At 44.1% G+C, this 25,398-nt stretch overlaps 1 protein-coding gene across 1 annotated transcript; it reads left to right on the top strand.

The window, feature by feature from the left end:
• Positions 1–2,627: 2,627 nt before the first annotated feature.
• On the top strand, positions 2,628–17,745 carry LOC129703522 (alpha-1,4-N-acetylglucosaminyltransferase-like). The gene is made up of 3 exons (XM_055646060.1): positions 2,628–2,815; positions 13,882–14,342; positions 17,055–17,745. Exons 2-3 carry the CDS (start codon positions 13,914–13,916, stop codon positions 17,652–17,654), a joined length of 1,029 nt encoding a protein of 342 aa, XP_055502035.1. The 5' UTR covers positions 2,628–2,815; positions 13,882–13,913; the 3' UTR covers positions 17,655–17,745.
• The last annotated feature ends 7,653 nt before the right edge of the window (positions 17,746–25,398 follow it).

The raw sequence follows: 25,398 nt of genomic DNA, 5'->3' as shown, positions 1-25,398 counted from the left end.
GAGGGGTTCAATAGTGGAATGGCCCAACCCTTGCGAGCCGCCACAGGGCTACCCCAGAACATGAGGCACGAAACGCACCGGTGGGTACGGAAGTCGGTCGACAGAGGGGCTGGCGGAGGCACAAGTGGAGGGGCAGGTGGATAGATTATAGAAGCATATAACCATATAAGCATGAAAAATAGGTGCAAGAGTAGGACATTTGTCCCTACAAGCCAGCACCACCATTCAATACGATTATGGCTGATCATCTAAAATCAGTATACCGTTCCTGATTTTTCCCCACATCCCTGGATTCCTTTAGCCTGAAGAGATACATCTAACTCTCTTTTGAAAACATCCAGTGAATTGGCCTCCACTGCCTTCTGTGGCAGTGAATTCCACAGATTCACAGCATTCTGGGTGAAGAGGTTTTTTTCTCATCTCAGTCCTAATTGGCCTACCCCTTATTCTTAAACTTTGACCCCTAGTTCTGAACTCCCCCAACATCTGGAACATTTTTCCTGCATCTAGCCTGTCCAATCCTTTAAGAATTTTATATGTTTCTATAAGATACCCTCTCATCCTAAATTCCAGTGAATACAAGCCAAGTCGACCCATTATTTTATTATACGTTAGTCCTGCCATACCGGGAATTAACCTGGTGAACTTACACTGCATTCCCTCAATAGCAATAATGCCCTCAAATCAGGAGACCAAAATTGCACACAATACTCCAGGTGAGGTCTCACCAGGGCCCTGCACAACTGCAGTAGGACCTCTTTGCTCCTAAACCCAAATATTCTCGCAATGAAGGCCAACATTCCATTAGTTTTTTTCACTGCCTGTTGTACCTGCATGCTTACTTTCAGTGACTGGTGTACAAGCACACCCAGGTTTGCGTTGCTTCTCCTTTTCCTAATCTAACATCATTAATATAATAATCTGCCTTCCTGTCCAAGTTCAAGTTCAAGTTTGCATTTATTGTCACTCAACCAACTAAGAGCCATACTAAGTGAAAAAAAACACTATACACGCAGAAAATAAAATTTAACATAAACATCCACCACAGTGGAATCAACATTCCTCACTGTGATGGAAGGCAATAAAGTTCAGTCATCATCCTCTTTGTTCACCATAGTCGGGGCCTCGAACCCTCCGCAATTGCCGTTGTCGACAGTCCAGGTCCTCTTGTCAGGATGATCGAAACTCCGGCATCGGGACGGATAGGCACACTCCGTGGCATGGAGCTTCCGAGTCGACCACTTCTTACCGGAGACATTGGGAAATGATCACAAATGCAGCCACGTTTTCAAGGGACACATCTTTGAGTACTCAGGGATGCCGACCACCAACCCCTGGTGATTTATCTGTCTTCAGTACCAACAGTTTACCCAACACCATTTCCTGACTAATGTGAATTCCCTTCGGTTCCTCCTACTAGATCCTCGGTACCCTCGTATTTCTGGGAGATTATTTGTGTCCTCCTTAGTGAAGACAGAAACAAAGTACTCATTTAACTGTTCTGCCATATCCTTGTTTCCCATTATAAATTCACCTGTCTCTGATTGTAAGGGACCTACATTTGTCTTCACTAATCTTTTTTCTTTTACATATCTAAAGAAGCTTTTAGAGTCCGTTTTTAGACACCCGCAAGCTTTCTTTCATGCTCTTCCCCTGCCTTCTTAATTAATCCCTTTGTCCTCTTCTGTTGTTCTAAATTTCTTCCTGTCCTCTGGTTTGCTGCTTCCTCTGGCCAATTTATATGCCTTTTCCCTTGGATTTTCACTATCTTTGATTTCCCTCATTAGCCACGGTTGGGCCGCCTTCCCCGTTTTATTTTTTCGCCAGATAGGGATGAACAGAGTTTGAAGTTTAAATCTTTGCCATTGCATCTCCACCGTCAACCCTTTAAGTATAATTTGCCAGTCTATCCTAACCAATTCCTGTCTCATCCCTTCATAGCCTCCTTTCTTTAAGTTCAGGACCCTAGTCTCTGAATTAACCATCTCACTTTCTATCCTAGTGCAGAATTCCACCATATTATGGTCACTGTTGCCCAATGGGCTTTTCACAACAAGAACACTAACTAATCTTTCTTCATTACACAATACAATATTATAAGCTACTCATCTTCTTTTTAATTATTAAAATTGCCTACATTGCTGCATAATGGCGGAATTGTCATATGCTGAGAGAATGGAGCAGCTGGGCTTGTACATTCTGGAGTTTAGAAGGATAGTAGGATATCTCATTGAAACATATAAGATTGTTAAGGGCTTGGACACGCTAGAGGCAGGAAACATGTTCCCGATGTTGGGGGAGTCCAGAACCAGGGGCCACAGTTTAAGAATAAGGAGTAAGTCATTTAGAACGGAGATGAGGAAACGCTTTTTCTCACAGAGAGTGGTGAGGCTGTGGCATTCTCTGCCTCAGAGGGTGGTGGAGGCAGGTTCTCTGGATGCTTTCAAGAGAGAGCTAGATAGGGCTCTTAAAAATAGGGGAGTCAGGGGATATGGGGAGAAATCAGGAACAGGGTACTGATTGGGGAAGATCAGCCATGATCACATTGAATAGCGGTGCTGGCCTGAAGGGCCAAATGCCCTACTCCTGCACCTATAGTGTATTGTCTATTGCCTAATTCATATCTCATTGACAGAACATTCTCTCTCACTGTCACACTGATGGACAGCCATAAATGATGAAATCTCCCTTTTGTGCACTCCCATCATTCGTAAATAAAATAAAGCAAACGTGAACTCAAGATACCAGTTGCCAAATTAAACAACCGAGGACAGTCTCACAAAATATTTTCACTGACACTGCCAGTTTAAAACAGGTAAGTGACAAAGCTCGTAAACATATTTACTTTGGAATTATACTGTACTTGGTTCTTCTCTTGGAAAAAAAGTGTTTTATTTCCCTTGTGTTTGTGTTATGTTGATATCTTCAAAAGGAAAGTGATCTGTGGCAAAATATAAAATGGAATGTTTAGAAATGCCCCAGTTGCCAAACATTGAACTCCCCTCCCCATTCTCATACTGACCTTTCTGTCCTGGGCCCCCTCCACTGTCAGAGTGAGGTCACACACAAATTTGAGGAACAGCATCTCTGATTTCTCTGGGCAGCTCACAACCCAGTGGTATGAATATCAATGTTTTTTCTAATTTCAAGTGATCCTTGAATTCCCTCTCTCTCCATCCCTCTCCCACCCTAGTTGTCCTGCTTGTTTCACTGTTCATATCCCTTTGTTATCTCCTCTTCCACAGTCAACACTGGACCATTGTGGTCTCCAGTGGCTTTTCTCTGCCTGCACTGATTTATTCTGCATCTTTACACACCTCGTTTCCCTTTCCCCTGACTCTCAGTCTGAAGAAGGGTCTTGACCCGAAATGTCTCCTATTTCTTTTCTCAAAGTTGCTGCTTGACCCGCTGAGTTACTCCAGCATTTTGTGTCTCTCTTAAGCTCGCAACATGCCTTGGTAGTTTATGAATGTCTTATCCTGAATTCTTGATTTTGCCAATTATCCTGGATAATCAATCAACAAAATTTGTATCTGTGCTATCATTTTCATTGAAAATAGACATGAAATTCTGGAGTAATTCAGAGATGCTGCCTGTGTCGCTGCATTACTCCAGCATTTTGTGTCTATCTTCGGTTTAAAACAACATTTGCAGTTTCTTCCAACACTATAATTTTAATACCCAGTTTGTCTTCTGCCATTTATATATCTTGCACGCCTGCAGCCTTCCCCCTTTTGATATGTTTTGACCCCCTTGTGTCATTTGCAGTCCACACTCGACACTCATGATGTTCTCCAGTGTGATTAAAATTGTCTGCAAGAAAAGTATGATTGCATCAAAATAATTTATCCAAACGAGCAATAAGTGTATTGTGAAGAAAGGTCCCCACCCGAAATGTCACATGGCAATGTTCTCCAGAGATGCTGCCTAACCTGCTGAGTGACTCCAGCATTCTGCTTATATGACATTTAAGTCAAGCTGGGCATTAGGCATTTTTTAGATTAGAATTAGATTAGAATTAGATTCCTTTATTGTCAACAGTCATACACAGAACCAATAAAGATAAAACATACAATAAACACAAATTAAACATCCACCACAGTGAGTTCACCAACCACATCATCACTGTGATGGAGGCAAAGTCTTAGTCTCCGTCACTTCCCTCCTTGTTCTCCCTCTGTGCTGAGACGATCGATCCAGGCCGGAGATGCCGCCCTCCAGTCCAACGGACGTCCGTGGTGATGTCGCCGCCGCCGAAAGCCGGAACGCCGCCTCCGCTCCGAGACGGCCCGCCACAGCATCAGCTCCGGGCAGCCGCCCCAGCTCCAAGCAGCCGCCCAGCTTCGGGTCCCACAGTCTCCGCTCCGGGCCGCCGCCCCAGCTCAGGGTCCCGCCGTCTCCGCTCCGGGCCGTTGCCCCAGCTCCGGGCAGCCGCCCCAGCACCAGGCCACTGCCCCAGCTCTGGGTCCCGCAGTCTCAGCTCCGAGCCCCGCTGCATCAGCTTCAGGCCGCCGCTGAAAGCCAGAACGCCGCACCAGCAAGTCGGGCCACCTCTGTCTCAGCCCCGAAGATGGCCAGCCTCTCGTTGGTGAGTCCTGGCTGGCTCAGCCTCCGGAGCCTCGGGGTCAGTCGCAGGCTGGAGGCCGCCAGCTCCGCCATTAGGCCTCAGCGCAGACGGAGGCAGAGAAGGGGTATACGACACGAAAAAGTCACATTCCCCCGAAGGAAGAGACAGAGAACATGTTTCACCCACACCCAACAAACACAACCCAACAAACTAAAACTTAACCAAAACAAGACAAAAAAAACAACAGAAAAAAGTAAAGACAGACGGACTGCAGGCGAGCCGCAGCTGTTAACAACGCCGCCACTTCCGGAATATTATATCACCGTTTGTGTACAATATTCTGCATGAATTGTTTCATTTTAAAGTAAATTTTGCCTAATCGCGTTATAAATAAGATTTCAATGGTTCGACATCTTTCGTTTTTGCTCGATAGACATTTATGGTCACTGACTGGTTTTACTGCCAAATATGAACTTGAATGTAACAAATACTGTTCTGCTGAAGCCAAGTTAAAAATGGGGCATTTTAGATCTTATGTTTTTCATCAGGATGATTATGGATATGAATGCTTTAATGACCTTGATGTCAAGCACAATTTTAACATTGGGTGTTGAAGAGAAATGATCATTGGTGCCATGGGATCAGTACTAAGTTCCATGACAAAGGAGTGATAGAATGCTATGGTTCATTTTCTTGTTCTCTTATAATTACAAGCCAAAGCTTTGGAGCTTGGAAGAATACGTGAGGCAGGACTAATGTAAATAAAGGCACAAGTCTTGGTGATTTAAAACTTCAGAACAAAGCTGTGATAATGTACGCTTGAAAGTGAGGACATAAATATTGAAGCTTAAAGGAATATGAGAATTGAAGGAATTAAGGTTAATAAAATAGAATCATAAAGGATGAACTTTTTTACTCCAGCGTGAAAATATCAAACATTAATGGACAGTTTAAAGTGAGAGGCGTCAAGTTTAAAGGAGATTTGCAAAGCAAGTTTCTTTTACACGCAATGTGCTGCCAGGAAGGTGATAGAAGCATTCACGACAGCAACATTTCAAAGGCTTTTATATAGAAGCAAGAAGAGGCAGGGAATAGAGGGGTTTGGACCATCTGTAGGCAGATGGAATTAATTAGATTGGCTTCATGGTACAGGTATTGGAGGCTGAAGAACCTATTCCTGTGTTAATCTATGACTGTTAATTAGTTTTATCTGTCGTGTTTAATCTGTTAATTTGTTAATTCGTTTTCACACATTACCAACCCACATATCTACTGTCTCCTTCTCCCCTGACTCTCAGTCTGAAACAGGGTCTCGACCCAAAACGTCACCCATTCCTTCTCTCCAGCGATGCTGCCTGTCCTGCTGAGTTACTCCAGCAGTTTGTGCCTATCTTCGGTGTAAACCAGCACCTGCAGTTCCTTCCTACATTGTTAATTTGTTCATGGGTTCAACCAAATTGATATTGCTTTTAAAATTCATTGTAGATTAGCATTAATTACAGCAGTAAAATATAGTGTTGAAGATTTACAAAACGGTCTGGCCCCAGAAGTCAATCATTTCTTGCACCTCCGAGCAATCAAGCGCAGTATTTATGTTTTAAGTCGGGGGGGGGGGATAATGACAGAGTCTCCTCGTGGTGATCCCTGGAAGCGATGATGCGATGCACTCTGTGACGACAGAAGCAAACAAACACCCAGCTACATCGTCTGACACACGAGCGAACGACGATCAGTGGAAGGACGTGCATTTGTCATTCGCTTTAACCACTGCTGTAGAAATGTCCTTGCGGACTTCCTCTTCTGAGCTCTTTGGTTAAAAGGTCTTCAATGAAAATGTTGTCATGTTCATGTTGTAGGAGAGACTGGGAAGATATGAGAAAAGAGAAATGGCGTTTATCTAGGTTCTCTTGTAAGGAAGTGTTTCCGGACAAGGATTATGTTTTGAATAAAAATGCCCACAGTCAAGACACCCTTACAAGGCGGGACTTGTATGCACTATAATAGAAAGTGCAAGATTCTTGATTGAAGTGCAATATCCTCCAGGGTCTTATAAGATGTTTGAGGGGTAATCCTCTGTACTTTACAATCTTCCACTGAAAAGTCAACCCTAATTTCAGTTCCTATTTCTTCCAAGTCTCCACGCTAACAATATGATTAACAATATGTTTCTTATAGAAACATATAAAATACTTAAAAGTTTGGACAGGCTAGATATAGGAAAAATGTTCCCGATGGTGGGTGATCGGTGGTGGGGAAGATGCTGGAGATTTATAAAAGATGAGATAGCCGAACATTTGGGTAGCAGTAACAGGATCGGTCCGAGTCAGCATGGATTTACGAAGGGGAAATCATGCTTGACTAATCTTCTGGAATTTTTTGAAGATGTAACTAGGATAATGGACATACAATGGGATCTGGGGGTCCTTGTACATCAGTCTATGAAAGTAAGCATGCAGGTAAAGCAGGCAGTGAAGAAAGCGAATGCCTTTATAACAAGTGAGAGCCAGTGGATGTATTGTACCTGGACTTTCAGAAATCATTTGATAAGGTCCCACATAGGAGATTAGTGGGCAACATTAGGGCACATGGTATTGGGGGTTGAGTGCTGACTTGGATAGAGAAGTGGTTGGCAGACAGGAAACAAAGAGTAGGGATTAATAGGTCCCTTTCAGAATGGAAGGCAGTGACCAGTGGGGTACCGCAAGGCTCGGTGCTGGGACCGCCGCTATTTACAATATACATCAATGATTTGGATGAAGGGATTGAAAGTAACATTAGCAAATTTGCAGATGACACAAAGCTGGGTGGCAGTGTGAACTGTGAGGAGTCTATGAGAATGCAGAGTGACTTGGACAGGTTGGGGAAGTGGGCAGATGCATGGCAGATTAAGTTTAATGCAGATAAATGTTAGGTTACTTTGGTAGCAAAAACAGGAAGGCAGATTACTAACTAAATGGCGTCAAGGTGGGAAAAGGGGAAGTACAATGGGATCTGGGGGTCCTTGTACATCAGTCTATGAAAGTAAGCATGCAGGTAAAGCAGGCAGTGAAGAAAGCGAATGCCTTTATAACAAGAGGAATCGAATATAGGAGCAAAGAGGTCCTTCTGCAGTTGTACAAAACCCTAGTGAGACCACACCTGGAGTATTGTGTGCAGTTTTGGTGCCCTAATTTGAGGAAGGACATACTTGCTATTGAGGGAGTGCAGCGTAGGTTGACAAGGTTAATTCCCGGGATGGCGGGACTGTCATATGCTGAGAGAATGGAGCAGCTGGGCTTGTACACTATGGAGTTTAGAAGGATGAGAGGGCATCTCATTGAAACATATAAGATTGTTAAGGACTTGGACACACTAGAGGCAGGAAACATGTTCCCGATGTTGGGGGAGTCCAGAACCAGGGGCCACAGTTTAAGAATAAGTAGTAAGCCATTTAGAACGGAGACGAAGAAACACTTTTTCTCACAGAGAGTGGTGAATCATTTCCTCAGTGGGCGGTGGAAGCAGGTTCTCTGGATGCTTTCAAGAGAGAGCTAGATAGGGCTCTTAAAAATAGCGGAGTCAGGGGATATGGGGAGAAGGCAGGAATGGGGCACTGATTGGGGATGATCAGCCATGATCACAGTGGCTCGAAGGGCCAAATGGTTTACTCCTGCACCTATTGTCTATTGTGTATTGTCTATTGATGTCGGGGGAGTCCAGAACCATGGGTCACAGTTTAAGAATAAGGAGTAGGCCATTTAGGACTGAGATGAGGAAAAAGTTCTTCACCCAGAGACTTGTGAATCTGTGGAATTCTCTGCCACAGAAGGCGGTGCAGAACAATTCACTGAATGTTTTCAAGAGAGAGTTAGATTTAGCTCTCAGAGCCAAAGGAATCAAGGGATGTGGGGAATAAGCAGGAACGGGGTACTGATTTTAGATGATCAGCCATGATCATCTTCAATAATACCGCTGCCCAAGAAGAGCAAAATGATGTGCCTCAATGACTACCGACCAGTGGCACTAATGTCTGTGGTGATGAAGTGCTTTGAGAGGCTGAACATGGTGCAAATCAACTCATACCTCGACAAAAACCTGGACCCACTGCAGTTCGCTTACCGCCATAACAGATCAACGGTGGATGCGGTCTCACTGGCTCTCCACTCCGCTTTGGACCACTTGGATAAAGAAAAACTCATATGTCAGGCTGTTATTCATTGACTACAGCTCAGCATTTAATCCGATCATCCCCTCCAAGCTGGTTACCAAGCTCTCAGAACTGTGTCTTTGCGCATCCCTCTGCAATTGGATCCTCGACTTTCTCATTCACAGACCACAGTCTGTCTGTATTGGTGGAAATGTGTCAACCTCGATAACAATCAGCAGGGGAGCACCTCAAGGCTGCGTGCTCAGCGCCCTGGTGTATTCACTCTATATTCATGACTGCTTTGCCGGCATTGTGTGAACTCCATCTTCAAGTTTGCTGATGACACCACTGTTGTGGGACGTATCACTGATGGGGATGAGTCACAGTATAGAAGTGAGATCGACCGATTGACCAAATGGCGTCAACAAAATAACCTGGCTCTCAACACCAGCAAAACCAAGGAACTGATTGTGGACTTTAGAAAGGCTAGGATGGGGACCCACAGTCCCGTTTATATCAACGGGTCGATGGTTGAAAGGGTCAAGAACTTTAAATTCCTGGGAGTGCATATTTCCGAAGATCTCTCCTGGTCCCGGAACACTGATGCAATTTAAAGAAGGCACATCAGCCCCTCTACTTCCTGAGAAGATTACAGAGAGTCGGTATGTCAAGGAGGACTCTCTCAAACTTCTACAGGTGCACAGTGGAGAGCATGCTGACCGGATGCATCGTGGCTTGGTTCGGCAACTTGTGCATCAAGGAGCGGAAAAGGCTGCAAAAAGTTGTGAACTCTGCCTAATCCATCATCGGCTCCGACTTCCCTACCATCGAGGGGATCTATCGCAGTCGCTGCTTAAAAAGGCTGCCAACATCATCAAGGAACCACATCATCCTGGTCACACAATCATTTCTCCGCTGCATTCAGGTAGAAGGTACAGGAGCCTGCAATCTGCAACATCCAGGTTCAGGAACAACTTTTCCCCCCACATACATCATACTATTAAACATAGTCTGAAGAAGGGTTTCGGCCCGAAACGTTGCCTATTTCCTTCGCTCCATAGATGCTGCTGCACCCGCTGAGTTTATCCAGCTTTTTTGTGTACATACTATTAAACATAACTTCAAACAAACTCTGAACTATAACAGCTTATGGCACTTTATCTATTTATTTATGTGTGTATATATATTCTATGGCAGTGGTTCTCAAATGGGGGTGCGCGTACCCCTGGGGGTACGTGAAGGCACTCAAGGGGATACGTGAGAGTTTAAAATATAGGCCTACATATATTTAAAAAGTAGCATCCATGCAGAAATCCTTTAAAAATAATTATTTAACAAATATTTCAGGAAAATATAAGTATAAGTTCATAAAATGAATTTAATATTCAGTAGGCTATTCAATTTCATTATCCTAAAAACCCAGAGTCTCCCCCATTCCAGGATGGTTCGACCCAACCTGTCATATGCCACCCAGCATCACCTGTCAATCACAATTCAAACGATGGAGTCGTGGTTGAAGTGTAGCAGCAATTCTTTTGAAAACTCGGAGGGACAAGTGGCAAAGAAGGCCAAACCAGATCCGAAAAAATTCCGGCTGTATCTTGAAGATTATGTTTTAATTGGATTTACGTCCACAAGTTGCAACCCACCCAAGGCACTGTGTTTTTTCTGTGGGGAGAAATGAGCTAACAGTAGCATGAAGCCAGCACATCTGCAGCGTCATCTTAAGACAAAACATGGATGTCACGTTGGTAATCCACCTGACGTTTTTAAGAGGAAACTGTCTGAATTCAGATCATCTCAAGACACGATGCGGAAGGCCTCCACAACATCAGCCAAAGCCCTGGAGGCCTCTTATGCAGTGTTTTTGTTCGTAGCTAAAGCCAAGAAGCCATTCACTATCGCTGAAGACCTGCTCCTTCCAGCGGCTGTAGTGCTGGCTGAGACTATGCTAGACAAAAACGCAGCGGAGAAATGAAAGACTACCGTTTTCAAATGACTCTGTTTGCCGCAGAGTAGGTACAATGGGAATAGACATTGTCGAGCAAGTTGTGGGAAAACTTAGCGACTCCTTTTCACTCCAGCTGGATGAATCCACAGATGTCAGTGGAAATGCACAACTTGTTGCTTTTGTGAGGTACGTTGATACTGATGACATTTATGAGCACATACTATTCTGCAAAAGTTTGAAGGGGAAAACAACAGGAGAGGACATATTTGATGTTGTCAATGCCGCTTTCTGTGAAAACGGTTTGCGCTGGATATCCTGCAGCAGCATCTGTACAGACACAGCAGCATCAATGACGGGCAGCGCGAAAGGACTAATAGCGCGCATTAAAAAAGAAAACCCCGACGTGATGTGGACTCACTGTGTCATACACAGGGAAGCATTGGCGTCCAAGAAAATTAGCCCTGTGTTACATGACGTTTTGAACAGCAGCATCAAAGTGATCAACTTCATTAAGTCAAGGCCACTTAATGCACGCCTGTTTCGCCGTGTGTGTGAAGCAGGAGCACCCTGACCTGGGACAGAAAGCTTTGGAGCAGCTACTACCCTTTGCCTCCACATATTTATGTGAGGCCTCCTTCTCTGCAATGACTGTGATCAAAACAAAGCAGAGAAACAGACTGTGCCTGGAGAAGAGCTTGATCACAGCAGTTGCCTCCCTGCCACCAAGAATGAAAAAGATCCTCAGTGAAGCACAAGCCCAAGTGTCTCACTAAAATGTCTCACTAAGTGCAAAAACACTCAGTTCAGTGCAACAATGCAATATTCAGTGTTGGCAGTTTGTAATGTTAAGATGTCAGTCTTCTTTTTGATTCTTAAAAAGATATTTTAAGATGATAAATATTTTTATTTTTTATTTTTAGCAATTTCTGCTTTTATTTAAAATTAAGTTAATGATTTCCTTTTGAGCACAGATCTTTACTATGATCCCAAAAGAGGACACTTTGTGTTGATAATTATATTTATGTGCACAAATCTTTATTTATAATTAAGTTAATTATTTCTTTATTTTTTTTAGTTATATCTTTTTATTTCCAAATAGTTCAAGAGAGACCACTACAAATGAGCGGTGTTTTGCACATTTATGGAGTTTTAAATGGTTCATTTTATAGTTTTAAATGGTTATATGGTCACTGTTTTCATTACATTAGTTTGAATCACTACATTTTAGTGATGAGAAATATTTGAAATAAATTTAGTCATGGATTATTATCATTTCAAATGTTCGAAATAGTTTTTTTTCAAATGTTTGAATTTTGTATGTGTTTATCAGTTCCAAAGTTTAATAAATCAGACACTGATGGCACAGTGCTCTGTTTTAAGTCTTTTTTTTTCAACCAAAAATGCTTTGCGCTGGTTAGGGGGTACTTGGCTGAAAAAATATTTCACAGGGGGTACATCACTGAAAAAAGGTTGAGAACCACTGTTCTATGGTATATGGACACCCTGATGTTCTGTATTTATGCCTACAATATTCTGTTGTGCTGAAGCAAGCAAGAAGTGCATTGTCCTATCTGGGACACATGACAATAAACTCTCATGACTTGACTCTTGACTTGACTTGAATGGTGGTGCTAGCTCGAAGGGCCAAGTGCCATACTCCTGCACCTATTTTTCTATGTTTCTATCGCAATTAATTCCATGGACACCTTTTTTGTGCAATTCTAATTCCCATTACCACAGTTGAAGCAGAGGATTTTGGAACAATGATGCGTAATGTTACCCTCCCACATTTACCCCCCCCCCCCACAAAACACACCACAACTGTCTTCCTGATGTACCTCTACACCACAATACATCTCCAATCCCTCTGTTTCTCTCTACACTAGCCTTTATTTCCCAATCCTGTGTTTTTCCTCAGATGGGAAACATTCTAGCCATTCCTGGATCCTGCTGTGATTGTTGAAGTTTTTCTCTTTTAGATATCTGTGCCGCTGAACAGTGTGTGATATGTTATTTACCAGCATTGGAATACATGACATCTTGCTTCTGGCTCCTGAAGACAGGACAGGTGATCGTGCAGTTGAGGAGCTGGTGCAGGGGGGAGAGATTCAGATTTTTGGACCATTGGCAAATCCAGTGAGGTCATGGATATTCTTCCTGCACAGTTTCCATTATGAATGTGAAGCTTGAGTGCTTCTCCCAACCTGATGTGCCTGTTCAAATGTATTTTATATGTTCTAATTGAATTTGCCTTAACTATTTCACCTGGAAGACATTCAGGGAACTATGTGTTGGTTTTCCTAGACTCCCTCTGCTTGACAACACAACAAAAATACCTTAACATTCACTGTGAAATTCCTGGCCAGGTTTGAATTCCCAAAATGCAACCACCTCATAGGTTCACAGCAATGGGCCCAGTACTGATCCATGAGGCACACACTCGTCACAGACCTCCACCCTTCAGCAACAAGGTTCATGTTCTGGCAGAATTAAACGTCACAAACCTGTCAGACAAGGGAGTGGAGAAATCTGATGAAATGTTATTGACTGAAAATGTTGCTGCCTGTCCTATTAAAATTACTTCCAGCATTGTTTTTCACTTAAGGTAGACACAAAATGCTGGAGTAACTCAGCGGGACAGGCAACATCGCTGGAGAGAGGGCTGGGTGACTTTTCAGTTCGAGACCCTTCTTCAGACAAGGAACTGTATTGTTTCAATGCCAGCTGCCAAAAAAACACCTCATCCCTCCCTCCATCGAAAAATCGAATGCCTTTATCAATGATCTTTTATCCTCAGGCAATCCTACCTCCACGCCTCCACCCTCAATGTGCACAGCTCAAGTCTACCGCCTCCCCAAGATTCACAAGCAGGACTTGCTACCACAACATCTCCGATGCTGGGGTTACCTGTCAAACAAAGAGAGGATAAGACAGAAGGTGATAAATTCTGGATGGTCGGTCAGGTGCTGTTAATCCCCAACAGGGTTCCCAACATTTCTCTCTGCTGTTGTTGTCAGTAATTAATCTCTCCCGATATATTCATCAGGACCTATTTTAATATTGATTCCACTGGCACACTCAGTCATGGTAGTAGAAATAAATCAGACTTCTAATTGCTTGGCAATTGTTGGCTTTTGAAGTTTCAGATTTCTCAGCATTCTCCTCTCTAAAGACATCAAAACAAATCAGGCTCTTCCATGCTCAGGGAATAATACTTTTTGATTTATTAATTCACAGGATCCTTTGGAGAAACACCTCATTGCCACACCATGATTCCCATTCGTCAGATATTTAGCCTTGTCGTCATAATTGGAGCTAGTGTTCTGCTGTATGTAAGTTGGCATATGAAAATACAACAACATTTTCAAAAGAACATGGTAAGAATGTCACAAGTGGAAGATGAAGCTCCCATGGATGGTCCTCGTCCACACCTGGACCCTGGGATTATGTTTGTGGAAACAACAGACAAGGTGGAGCTGAAGCCATTGGTGATGTGCTCAGTGGAGTCTACTGCTCGTCAAAACCCAGATAAACCAATCTATTTCTTCATGAAGGGGTTCAGTGGCAACTTGAGCCAATATCCAGAGCCTAAGTACAGACTCATCCCGTTGCTCTCCTCAATGAAGAATGTTGTTCTTCTACCTTTAAATGCTAACGAACTGTTTGATGATACTTCATTGAAATTCTGGTATCAAAAGGTAACCAATAAGAATGAAAGTGTGATGTGTTAAATTATGGGTCGTCAAACCAGAGTAGGACTTTCTCAGTGGATTTTATGGCCCTGGGGATGGCTGTAGAATAGAGGGAGCTAGGAGTACAAGTACATAATTCATTAAAATAACATAATAGGTGGACAGGGTAGTGATGAAATCTTTGACATAAAGATAGAAACAAAATGCTGGAGTAACTCAGCGGGGCAGGCAGCATCTCTGGAGAAACGGAATAAGTGACATTTCAGGTCGAGACACTTCTTCAGACTGAGAGTCGGGGAGAGAGTAACTCGGAGTATGAAAAGGTTCAAAACACTTCTGAGGCAGCACCAATGACGAAGTAAAAGTGGAGTCCCCAATGATCAATTTTTGGCTGTGGAGAGGTGAAAATGATGAGATGCTGGCCTACATTAGTGAAAACATTAGGTATAGGATGTTGATGATGTTGCAGTTGCACAAGAAGTTGGTGAGGCCCAATCTGGAATTTTGTGTTTGTTTTGATCACCCAGGAAAGATTCCATTAAGTTTGAACCTTCTGAACCTTCTGAATTTCGTAGTCGGCTGGCCAGTATTCTGCATATCGCCAACTTGGACAATTTAACATTTTTATCAAGCCAATTATCCTACAAACCTGTACGTCTTTGGAGTGTGGGAGGAAACTGAAGATCTCAGAGAAAACCCATGCAGATCACTGGGAGAACTTACAAACTCCATACAGACAGCACCCGTAGTCAGGATAGAACCCGGGTCTCTGGCGCTGCATTTTGCTGTAAGGCAGCAACTCTACCGCTGTGCCACCATGACTGATTGAGTGAAGAAAAGCTTTACCATGATATTAACCAGGATTCAAGGACTAAATTATTGGAAGAGGTTGGACAGGGTAGGAATTTGTTCTTGAACCTAAGGAGACTGAGGGGTGATCTTATAGACGTGTCTAATGTTGTTAGGGACCTGGATCAGGTGAATGCACACAATAGGATCATGAGGCCTGATTTTCCACACAGTGAATGGTCTGTCTATGGAATAAGCTGGAGGAAGTGTTTGAGGCAGCTTCTGACAGCACTTAAAAGACATTTGGACGTACATAACAGGAAGAGTGTGCATTGACTATTTTCTTCCTGGGAGTAAGTTGCGTCTAAATCTAGTCTCCCTGATTAAGGAAGAATGCACACACTAAATGCAGTGCGGCACAGTTGCACCAGGTTGATTCCTTGCATGGCAAGTTTGTTGTATAACAGAAATTGAACATCTTGGGCCAGTATTCACATGAGATTAGAAAGCTATCTCCCTAAAATGTCCAATATTCGTGAGGTGCTTGACAGGGTAAATACTGAGATGATGCTTCCCTTGATTATGTGTCTATATTAAGGGGATGACTAGCTCTAAATAGGGCTGGACATTCAGGATAAAATTGAGGAGGAACTTCTCTCAGTCAGAGGGTGGTGTGGTGAATCGTTGGGATTTTCTGCCAAATAAGTCAGTGAATGTTTACTGGTTGGGCATGTATAAAACATGAATTGATACAGTAGGTTTTTTAATGTTTGCTGCTGCAATATTCGATGTTTAAAATAGATATTAATGACCACTATGCTGTCTGGATTGGATTATTTCAGTCAAAATAACAAACTGCAAAGTGTGCAATGAAGATTTTTAAGGATGTTATCAGTTCTAGAAATTTTGAGTTATATGGAGAGGTTGGATAGGCTGTCAACAGGGATCGAGCTCCCATGTCGGGGCGGTCTAAGCTCTTGCAATGGAACGGTCGAAACTCCTGCGGTTTGGAGTTTCCGAAATTGGTCCCTAACCAGGGACCACGAGTTTCACGATGTTAAAGTCCGCAGCTCCCACAGGTTGGAACACCAAATGCCGACCCCTGGCAAAGGGATCGCCCGCTACAAAATGTTAGAGTCCGCAAGCTCTTCTGCTTTGTAGCTCCAGAACTCCCAAACAAGAGGTCGCCAACTCCACGATGTTCGGCCGCAGTGTGGACGGAGATACCACATGGAAACATTTTATATAACATGCTCCCTTTAGCTCCCACATAATTTATTCCATTACCACACCCCGTATCTCTCTAAACCTTTCCTGTTCATGTGCCTGAACAATGTCTTTGAGTTTGAAGAAGGGTCTCGACCCGAAACGTCACCCATTCCTTCTCTCCAGGGATGCTGCCTGTCCCGCTGAGATACTCCAGCATTTTGTGCTTGACTGAAATGCTGTTATTGTAGCTTCATCAATTAGTTCTTTTGGCAGCTTGTTCCGTGTTGCCACTGTCCACTGTTTGAAAAAATGGAGTCTCTGGTTCCTATTAAACCTTCTGCCATAACTTAGGCCTCTTTTCTTAAATTTTCAGACTATGTTCATTCACCCTATCTATTCCACTGATTTTACATACCTCTATGAGATTATCCCCCAGTCTCCTGGTATCCAAGGAATAAGGTCCAAACCTGCCCAACTAGTTCAACAACATCATTCCCTATTGCTGGGTGACCAGAACAGAACACTATACACTAAGAGGTGTGCCACCAATATCTTGTACAATTGTACATAACATCCCAATTTCTATATTCAATTCTTTGACTGATAAAGGGTTGTGTCACGAGGAAGAGACAAAAAGAATGCAGAAAGAACGACTGCATGTTCAGAAAGAATGGAAATTAAGATAATGAATTGAAATTTTTTTTGTCCATTATCCCACAGGTAAATCCAGAAAAGGAGAGGTTTTGGACCCATGTGTTTGCTGATGGCTGCAGGTTAGCACTGCTGTGGAAATATGGGGGCATCTACCTGGATACTGATATTATATCAATGAAGCCAATGCCGTTTACTAACTTTACATGCCCTCAGAGTGCTGGAACTGTCAGTAATGGGGCATTAGGTTTCTCACATAGGCATCATCCTGTTTTATGGAATTGCATCGAAGATTTTGTGGCCAATTACATTGGACATATTTGGGGTCATCAAGGCCCTGGACTGCTTACCCGTGTGCTGAAGAGATGGTGTCAGACGGATATTCTAGCTCCCTTCATTGGCAAAGAATGCAACGGCATCTCTTTATGGATCCGAGATCGGTTCTACCCAATCCCATATCCATCTTGGAAGAAGTACTATACTCCTTGGAAAAAGAAGGATATAGAACGGACCTTCTCAGCAACGTATGGAGCACATGTCTGGAATTTTATGAATTCCAACAAAAAGAAAATAATTGTTGGAAGTGGATCATTAATTGAACATTTTTCTCAGTTGTATTGTCCAACTACATACAGAAATGTAATTCAGTTGAATCATAGTTCATGGTGATTTATGTCCTGATGTCCTTGTTTTTAGTATGTTTAAAAGTGTGTTTTAGTGTTTACTAGACCAAGTGCAGACCCGTTGGGTCTGTTTCCCCAACGCGCGCGTTTGTGGGGGGGGGGGGGGGGGGGGGCGGCATCACACTTTACACTAACCACTAGGGGAGGTGGTGGAAAGGGACAGAGGGGTAGGGGGGAAGGGGTGGGGGAGAGAGAGGGGAAGGATGGGGAAGGGAGGGGGGGGAGGGGGGGGGGTGGGGTAAAGAGGAGAGAAGTGGAAGAGTGGGGAGGAGGGAGTGGTAGGGGGAGTGACGGAAGAGGGACAGAGGGGTAGGGGAAGGGGCGGGGGGCGAGAGGGAAGGGGGTGGGGTAGAGAGGGAAGGGGGTGGGGAGGAGAGAGAGGGATGGGGGTGGGGAGGAGGAGGGGGGAGAGAGGGGTAGGGGAAGGGGAGTGACGGGGAGAGGGGAGGGGAGGCGGGGGGAGGAGAGGGGGGAGGGAGAGAGAGGGTAGGGGTGAGAGGGGTGGGGGGGGAGGGAGGAAGAGAAGTGGAAGAGTGGGGAGGGAGGGGGAGAGGGGTAATAGGGTGGTGGAAAGGGACAGAGGGGTAGGGGGAAAGGGGGGTGGGGGAGAGGGGGGGAAGGATGGGGAAGGGAGGGGGGAGAGAGGGGTGGGGGGGGGAGGGGAGAGGGGATGGGGAGGGGAGGGAGGGGGAGGGATGGGGTAAGTGGAAGTGGGGGGGGAGTGGTAGGGGGAGTGATGGAAGAGGGACAGAGAAGTAGGGGGAAGGGGCGGAGGTGAGGGGGAGAGGGGGTGGGGGAGGGAGGGGGAATAGTGTGGAGGGAGGGAGGAGAGGGGTTGGGGGAGAGAGGGGGGGGAGAGGGGGAGTGGGGAGGGAGAGTGGAAGGGGGGGTAGGGGCAGTTCCATCTGTTCCCCATTCCCTATCACCCCCAATCCTCTTTCTCTATTCCCACACACGTGATGACGCATTCGACACAGGCTGCAGGGGGTTGGGGGGGGGGGGGCTGGGGCTGGGGCTGGGGCTGGGGCTGGGGCTGGGGCTGGGGCTGGTGCAAAGGTGCAAAGGCATATGTAAATGGATCCATTCCGATTGAACATCTGTGAGCATTGGGCATTGTGACATCACACGATGGAACGTTCACCAACATTTTATGGGTGAGAACTGTTTGTTTTTAACATTTTGAAATTTGGGGGAGGGGGGGGGGAGAAGGATTCTATTAAAAATGTGTACATAAACACAACAACATTTAATCAGGAGTGGGTATGTGGATGTAAAAGTGAAATCTCTACTGAAATGGAAAAAATCTTGGCGTTCCTGCATGTGGTATTGGCATAGCAACGAATCAAAGGCTGGCACCCACAAACACAGCCAGGGAGAAACACACACACACACACCCACACACACACACACACACACACACACACACACACACACCACAGCCACAGGGTTTTAATATTATAGATAGATAGATAAATATGTTTTAGTGTGGGGGGGTGGGGGCGGGAATTGGGGAAACTGTTTTTTAGTCGATTACCTCGGTGGAAAGCGACTTTTCTCCTAGTTGCATTTCGCCCTTTCCTTAGTGGTCTAACAACTTGGATTGGTGCAGCCTTTTCCGGAGTCATGGAGCCAGGCCATTCCTTGCCGGGGGTCACTAGAAGAAGTGCTCCGATCGCTGGCCCACGGAGTACGACATCCTGAAGCCGCGGTCTGTGGAATTTCTAGCCGCGGGCGCGGCGTGGACTTTCCATCGCGGAGAGGGTGAGCCAGAAGAAGTGCTTCGACTGCTGGCCTGTGGCCTATAACATCCTGAAGCCGCGGTCTGCGGAGCTTCTAGCCGCGGGCGTGGTGTGTGCTTTAAGAGCTCCGACCTTCCGCCTGCGGTCTATAACATCGTGAAGCCCCGGTCTCTGGTAGGAAGCAGCCGATTTGGGACCACCAAGCCGTCAAAAACATTGGAGTTTCGAGCATCCCGACGACTATACATCGGGTCATCAATAGGGGCGACTGCGGAGGGTTCATGGCCCTGACCACGGATGAACAAAGGAGGAGGACTGACAAAGATATTGCCTTCCACCACAATGAAGAATGTTGATTCCACTGTGGTGGATGTTCATGTTATATTCTATTGTGTATGGTTCTTTATTGTTTGTATGACTGCATGGTAAATCAAATTCCACTGTACCTCAATTGGTGCATGTGGCAATAAATGTGAACTTGAACTTGAACTTGATATTGTATAATGGGTGAAAAATTTAACGATGGATTTTCCAAAGTTATAGTATAAATTGTATATATATTCTCCTTTGAGCGCAATTGCAATTCACGACGCATTCATTGTTACACTTAGCTTTCTGGCAACTGTTCTTTTATTCTGCACCCAAATCCAGTTCACGTGCCATTTAAATTGGAATCAAACACCAATTTCTGCCAAAATAAAATGACACAAAGTGCTGGAGTAACTCTGCAGGATCAGGCAGTAGAGCATGGGAAAGGTGACGGAGTGAGACAAAGGAGTTGCAGAATTGCGAATTGTGAAGCCAGAGGAAGGAATGTTGGTGGAAATTATGACGGAGGTAGAAATTGGTCCAAGTCCAGGGGCACAGTTGAGGAGGGGGAACGGGGGTAAGAGGAAAACAGGGTCTATTTCTGACCATCAGTGTGATGTATCTCTGCAACGAGGGACGTTGGCAGTGAATTTGCAGCAGCTGTCCCATATAGACCAGTGAAGTACCAGCACCTTACAGGTCTTTCTGGTGAAATTGTATTTACAGAGGAACCATTTGGGAAACATCTGCGATTTTTCTAAATACTGTATAGATCTATCAAAATGTTAACTATTTTTGTATTTGGACGAATAATAATTCTGTTTGTGCTCAAAGAGTACAACGTGGCATTATTTTATAATTCAGGGTATGACATTGTAAAAAAAATTAAGAATACAAAGCAAGTGAAATTGTTTAAGAGGGAACTGCAGATGCTGGAGAATCGAAGGTTACACAGAAAAGCTGGAGAAACTCAGCGGGTGCAGCAGCATCTATGGAGCGAAGGAAATAGGCAACGTTTCGGGCCGAAACCCTTCTTCAGACTGATCAGGGGTGGGGGTGGGTGGGGACAAGAAAGGGAAAAGGAGGAGTAGCTGGAAGGCTGGAGGGTGGGAGGAGACAGCAAGGGAGCTGAGGAAGGGGAGGAGACAGCAAGGACTAACAGAATTGGGAGAAGTCGATGTTCATGCCCCCGGGGTGCAGACTCCCCAAACGGAATATGAGGTGCTGTTCCTCCAATTTCCGGTGCTGCTCGCTGTGGCCATGGAGGAGACCCAGGACAGAGAGGTCGGAGGCGGAGTGGGAGGGGGAGTTGAAGTGCTGAGCCACCGGGAGGTCAGCTTGGTTATTGCGGACCGAGCGGAGGTGTTCGGCGAAACGATCGCCCAACCGCCGCTTGGTCTCACCGATATAGATCTGCTGACATCTAGAGCAGCGGACGCAATAGATGAGGTTGGAAGAGATGCAGGTAAACCTCTGTCGCACCTGGAACGATTGCTTGGGTCCTTGAACGGAGTCGAGGGGGGAGGTAAAGGGACAAGTGTTGCATCTCTTGCGGGTGGAAATTGTTTCCAGGCAAAAGAAAAATTGATGATAAGGGAATGCTCGATAAAATAGCGATGGCCTTTAATTTTCAATGTGGTAAATGATTGAAAGGGATCAGGAAGATAGAGCCCAAGATTCATCAATCTGTACTGTACAGAAACATGTCTTTTTGCCCCCAATTTGTCCATGCCAACTTGGTTAGCATTCTGCGAGCAGTCAGTATTATGGTCGAGGAGGCGCTGAAAGTCCTAATGCGTATGAAGGTAGACATATCTCCCGGGCCTTATCATATATATCGGAGGACACTGAGAAGCTAGACTGAACATTACAGTAACCCAGGCAGTGATTTATGAGCTATTATTAAATATGTGTCAGGTGCCAGAAGACTCGAGGGTGGCAAATATTGAATCTCTATTTCAGCAAAGTTGCAGGGAAGACCAAGAACTAGAGGCCAGGGAGTCTAACAGCTGTGGTTTGAATGGTACTAGAGAGTATTGTGAGTGATGAGATATACATGCATTTGTATTGACAGAAGATGATTAGGGATTGTCAGCATTGTTTTGTATGTGGGAGATCGTGTCTCATGGACCTGATTGATTTTTTTAAGATGTGATGATAAATGTTAACAAAGGCAGAGTTGTGGATGATGCAAATATGGATCTCAGCAAGGTACTTAACAAGGTACCGTGTGGTAGGCTGGTCTGGAAGGTTAGATTGCATGGGATCCAAGGAGAATCAGCCAACAGGATAGAAAATTGGCTTCATGAAAGGAGGCAGAGTGTGATGATGGAAGGAGTGATAGTGCAGAGCTCCTTGAAAATGGCATCACAAGTCGAGAAGATGGTCAAGTAGGCCTTCAGCACATTGGCCTTCATCAGTCAGGGTATGGTGTATGGAAGTTGGGAGGTCATGTCACAGTTGTATAAGATACTAGACCAAGTGCAGACCCGTTGGGTCTGCTTCCCCAATGGTGTGATCCCCCAACCCAATATTCCACCATGCACCCGTCTCCTCCAACGGAACTGAACCCGTTCCCAAATGTAAGATTCCAGCACTCCCCTGCCTCCCTCAGCAGTGGATTAAAAAAAAAATCCAATTTCACCTACCCTGCCTGCTGCAGCAGTTCCAATTGCAATACCAATTGGCCCTCCCCTCCTGTTGAAGCACTTGCTGTGATATCCCATTGAGGTGAAAAGTTCAGAGTGTTCCTGTCTTGCAACTTTGTTTTGAAGTGTGTTGGAAGCTGATAGGAAGGAGCAGCGAATCAAAAGGCAGAAAGGCAGCCGGATGCCAGGCGGCAGGCGGCAGCCACACAGTTTTAATATATAATAGATTGGTGAGACAATATTTAGAGTATTGTATTCAGTTTTTGTCATTCCTTTATAGGATAGATGTTGTTAAGCTACTGTAAAAAGGGTGCAGAGAAATTTATGAGAATGTTGCCAGGACAAGGACCTGAGCTGTAGGGAGAGGTTGACCAGGCTATAACTTTATTCCTTTGAGTGCAGGAGGATGAGGGGTGATCTTATTGAGATGTATAAGATCATGAGAGGAATAGATAGCATAAATGCAGTCTTTTACCCAGAGTAGGGGAATCAAGAATCAGAGGACATGGGTTAAATGCGAGGGATAAAAGTTTTAACTGAGGGGCAACTATTTTTATAAAAGGGTGGTAGGTATATGGAACAAACAGCCACAGTAGGTTGTTGAGGCAGGTACTATCACAACATTTAAAAAAAACATTTAGACAGGTACATGGACATGATAAATTTAGAGGGATATGGCCAAACAGAGGAAGGTGGTACCAGTGTAGATGGGGCATATTGGTCAGCGTGGCAAGTTGGGCTGAAGGACCTGTTTCTATGTTGTATGACTATGACTCTACCTCTTTGAGTTTGTGATGTCTTTGATTATTCAAAATTGAAAAAAGAACTATATATTGCCAGAAATCCAAAATATAATCAGAAAATGCTGAAGTCATACAGCTTCTTTTTTTTTAGTTGTAGAGATGACCACAAGGAAACAGACCCTTCGGCCCATCAAGTCCACATCAACCATCATCACACATTCACTAGTTCAATGTGATTCCACTTCCCACTTTTCTACACGCTAGGGACAATGTGGTATGTAACCTATCAGATTAGCCTACCATATGCTTGCTAAAGTCCATGTAGACAACCTTTAATGTCCTGAACTCATAAATACTCTTGGTGCAATAAAACTATATAAGAATTGTGACAAACTATTTCCCACACACTAAACTATGCTGACTATATCTAATTAGTCCCTACCTAAACAAATGCTGGTCAGAAACTCCTCCAACAACTTTCCCAACACTCATGCCAGGTTCATTGACCCTGAAGTTTCTAGACTTGCCTTTGCTGCCTTCATAATTGTGCAACATTAGCCACCCTCCAGTCTCCAGAACTTCACCTGATATAAATTTTTCTGCAAGGCTTTCTGCAATTTATTCCCTAGCTTCTTATAATTGAAGGATGCACTAGATCAAGCCCTGGGATTTATCCACCTAAGTCTATGTTAAAAATATAAAAAATCCCTTTTTTAATAATTCAATGGCTTAAGGCTTCACAACTTAAGTACCTCAGTTTGTTAGCTTGCTTGATCTCCTCCTCAGTAAAAACTGATGGAAAAATAATAATTTAATATCTCCCCCATCACTTGTGACTCTACATAAAGATGAGCATGCTGATCTTTAAGGGGATCTATTCTCTCCCTAACCATCCTTTTACTCTTAGTATACCTGCAGAATTTGGGGATTGTTTTTTACCTTGCCTTTGAGATTCATTTCATGTCCTCTAGACATATATAATAGTAAGATTAAACGAGAACTTACCAGTTTGAAGTTTGATCTGTATTTTATGAGGAGTTACGATGAGGGATTACGTGAAGAAGCCCGCCACGACACGTGCGTGTCATTCTTCAAAGCAGCGGTGTGAAATCACAGATAACTGTAATGACTAAACATAGTAAGATTACAGAAGAGATACCAGTTAAGTATATGATCAAGGGTGGGAGCGGAGGGCACGTAATCCCTCATCGTAAATCCTCATAAAATACAGATCAAACTTCAAACTGGTAAGTTCTCGTTTAATCTTACTATTTTACTTCGGAGTCACGTGAGTGACTATGCGAAGATTTTAAAGCTCTGTGATTTCATGCCCTGGAAATGAGTCCATGCATCACATCTGCCTTGATGACTGTAGGAGGAATTGTGTCAACATATTTTAGACATGAATCCAACATTGAAATCCATGAATTGATTAACACAAATTATAGCCCCTATTTATGGGGTAATTAAATTACAGAACTTAAATTGTTTCTGCAAATGTTCCAGGTTTAATGACTGGTTTATGATAAAATAGTTGGAATGTTTTTTCGCCTGACCATCCTGCTGCCTTGAGGATTTGGTCCATTGGTACATCCAACTGCATAGCTGCCGATGTAGCTGCAGCCCTGGTGGAATGAGATTTAAAATATTAGTATCCACTCCAGCCTGTGTTAGAACCTGTTTCAGCCATCTTGAGATGGTCTGGACCGACACTTTTTTGTGTGGTTGCTTATGGCTGACTAAAAGTGCCTTCTCATTGCCTCTGATGATTTTTGTTTTCTCCATATATAATGACAAATGTTTTACTATACAGAGATGATCATCTGTTAGGTAAGACCTAAATTCGATATTGAGGCCCGCTGATCCCTTTCTGTTCTGTTTCACTAATTCATAAATATGAAACGTAATGTTTTCAGATGAAGAAGTCATGTTGTCCAGATCTTCATTTATGTAATGACTGTACCCTTTGTGCCGTGACCAATGCCATTAGCATGACTGTTTTTAATGTCAGTCTATGTAGGGACAGAGCTGTTGCTGGAGACCAATTCCGGAGCATCTTCAGGACAATACTCACATCCCATATTTGGGAGTACCTGGTTCTTGGGGGATTGGTATTAAAAATTCCCCTCATAAGTTTTGTTACCAGTGGGTGAGTTCCAACAGAGTGACGCTCTGTTCCTTGCCATAGATAAGTCGATAAGGCACTTCTGGCGCAGTTGATGGCACTATAACTGAGCCCCTCATCATAATGGAGGCCTGCCAGGTATTCCAGAACAGACGGGATGTTCATA

This window comes from Leucoraja erinacea, chromosome 14 (assembly GCF_028641065.1).
Source record: "Leucoraja erinacea ecotype New England chromosome 14, Leri_hhj_1, whole genome shotgun sequence".
NCBI lineage: Eukaryota > Metazoa > Chordata > Chondrichthyes > Rajiformes > Rajidae > Leucoraja > Leucoraja erinaceus.
The sequence above is the reverse complement of the archived record's forward strand: the minus strand, read 5'-3'. Positions and strand labels throughout refer to the sequence as shown.

Coding starts and splice junctions, on each gene's coding strand:
- LOC129703522 (XM_055646060.1), top strand. CDS start 13,914: ATGATTCCCATTCGTCAGATATTTAGCCTTGTCGTCATAATTGGAGCT. Junction 14,343..17,054: donor TGAAATTCTGGTATCAAAAG/GTAACCAATAAG, acceptor ATTATCCCACAG/GTAAATCCAGAAAAGGAGAG.